Here is a 1,047-nt window from a genome sequence, read left to right as displayed (position 1 = left end):
TGTTTTTAGGTTTCTGTGCCATAATTGATCTGTTAAAGTCCATAAATAAAAACCAATTTATATGCAGTTACGTCACTGTTTACGGGCTCCACTATACGTGGTGGTCCGCGATAGGTTAGTGTTTTTTTTTTAAATTCAGACGAAAAAAGAGAAAAAAATAAAATATTTCAAAAAGTGTACTTTGGTTATCGAACCTGTTGATCCTGGGTTGTGGGTGCTCTAAAAAAGAAAATAAATAGACTTCTAATCACATTTTATGGAACTGGACTTCACTCTACAGGTCTGAAACAAAACCTTAACCTCATCTAATTGTCTGTTAAACAATATTAATATACATTTGCTCGATTAATGATAGGCTTTTTAAACCTTCCTCCCTTACATTTATTTAGTTTTTGTTAATCACCGGACCATAAATTATCGCAATAAATTATGTATGTGTGTGTGTGTGTTTTTGCATAATGATTCAAGTAAATTTCAACCGAAGTAGGAGTTGTGCTCATTTTCAATGTCTCCGTATGTTGGTTGAGAGAAAACACAAGAAGACGGAGGAGGCGGAGGGGGATGAGCCGCCGAAGGTTGCGGCGGAGTTGACGGTGTTTGTGGTGGTGGTGCAATGACGGAGACGCCGGCGGAGTTATGAAACCCGGCGGCGACTTGGGAGTTGGAAGGTGCGATCAAAGTAGCGACCGCTTCTCGTTGCTTGTACTTGAGAATATCTGATCGTATGGCCGTGAGCTCGACTTGTAACGCTTGAACTTGTTGTTGTAGAGCTGAGATTGCTCCCATGCATCCGTACACCGGATCTCTTAGCCTTACGTTTGCTTCATACACAAGGCTATTCGCCGCATCTGCTCTCTGGCTTTCCGGTACTTCCTGGTTAGTGTTAAAAATGTCTAAGATTATGAGAATATTTACAGCAATATCGTTTAATTTTTCAATCAGACATTTTATAAATTATAATGAAACCGGCCAGGCTAATCAGCAATCTACATTATGAAACGACCAAAGAGAAGATGCGTAGTGTCTAAGAGTGGATGATTGCGGCAT

The 1,047-nt window shown here is 39.9% G+C and overlaps 1 protein-coding gene across 1 annotated transcript; it reads right to left on the bottom strand.

Annotated features, from left to right (window-relative positions):
* Positions 1-474: 474 nt before the first annotated feature.
* LOC108838266 (LOB domain-containing protein 15-like) lies at positions 475-1,047 on the bottom strand. The gene is made up of 2 exons (XM_018611227.2): positions 991-1,047; positions 475-873 (listed from the first exon to the last, which is right to left on the bottom strand). Exons 1-2 carry the CDS (start codon positions 1,045-1,047, stop codon positions 475-477), a joined length of 456 nt encoding a protein of 151 aa, XP_018466729.1.

Source organism: Raphanus sativus, unplaced genomic scaffold (genome assembly GCF_000801105.2).
Source record: "Raphanus sativus cultivar WK10039 unplaced genomic scaffold, ASM80110v3 Scaffold1142, whole genome shotgun sequence".
Taxonomy (NCBI): domain Eukaryota; kingdom Viridiplantae; phylum Streptophyta; class Magnoliopsida; order Brassicales; family Brassicaceae; genus Raphanus; species Raphanus sativus.
The sequence above is the reverse complement of the archived record's forward strand: the minus strand, read 5'-3'. Positions and strand labels throughout refer to the sequence as shown.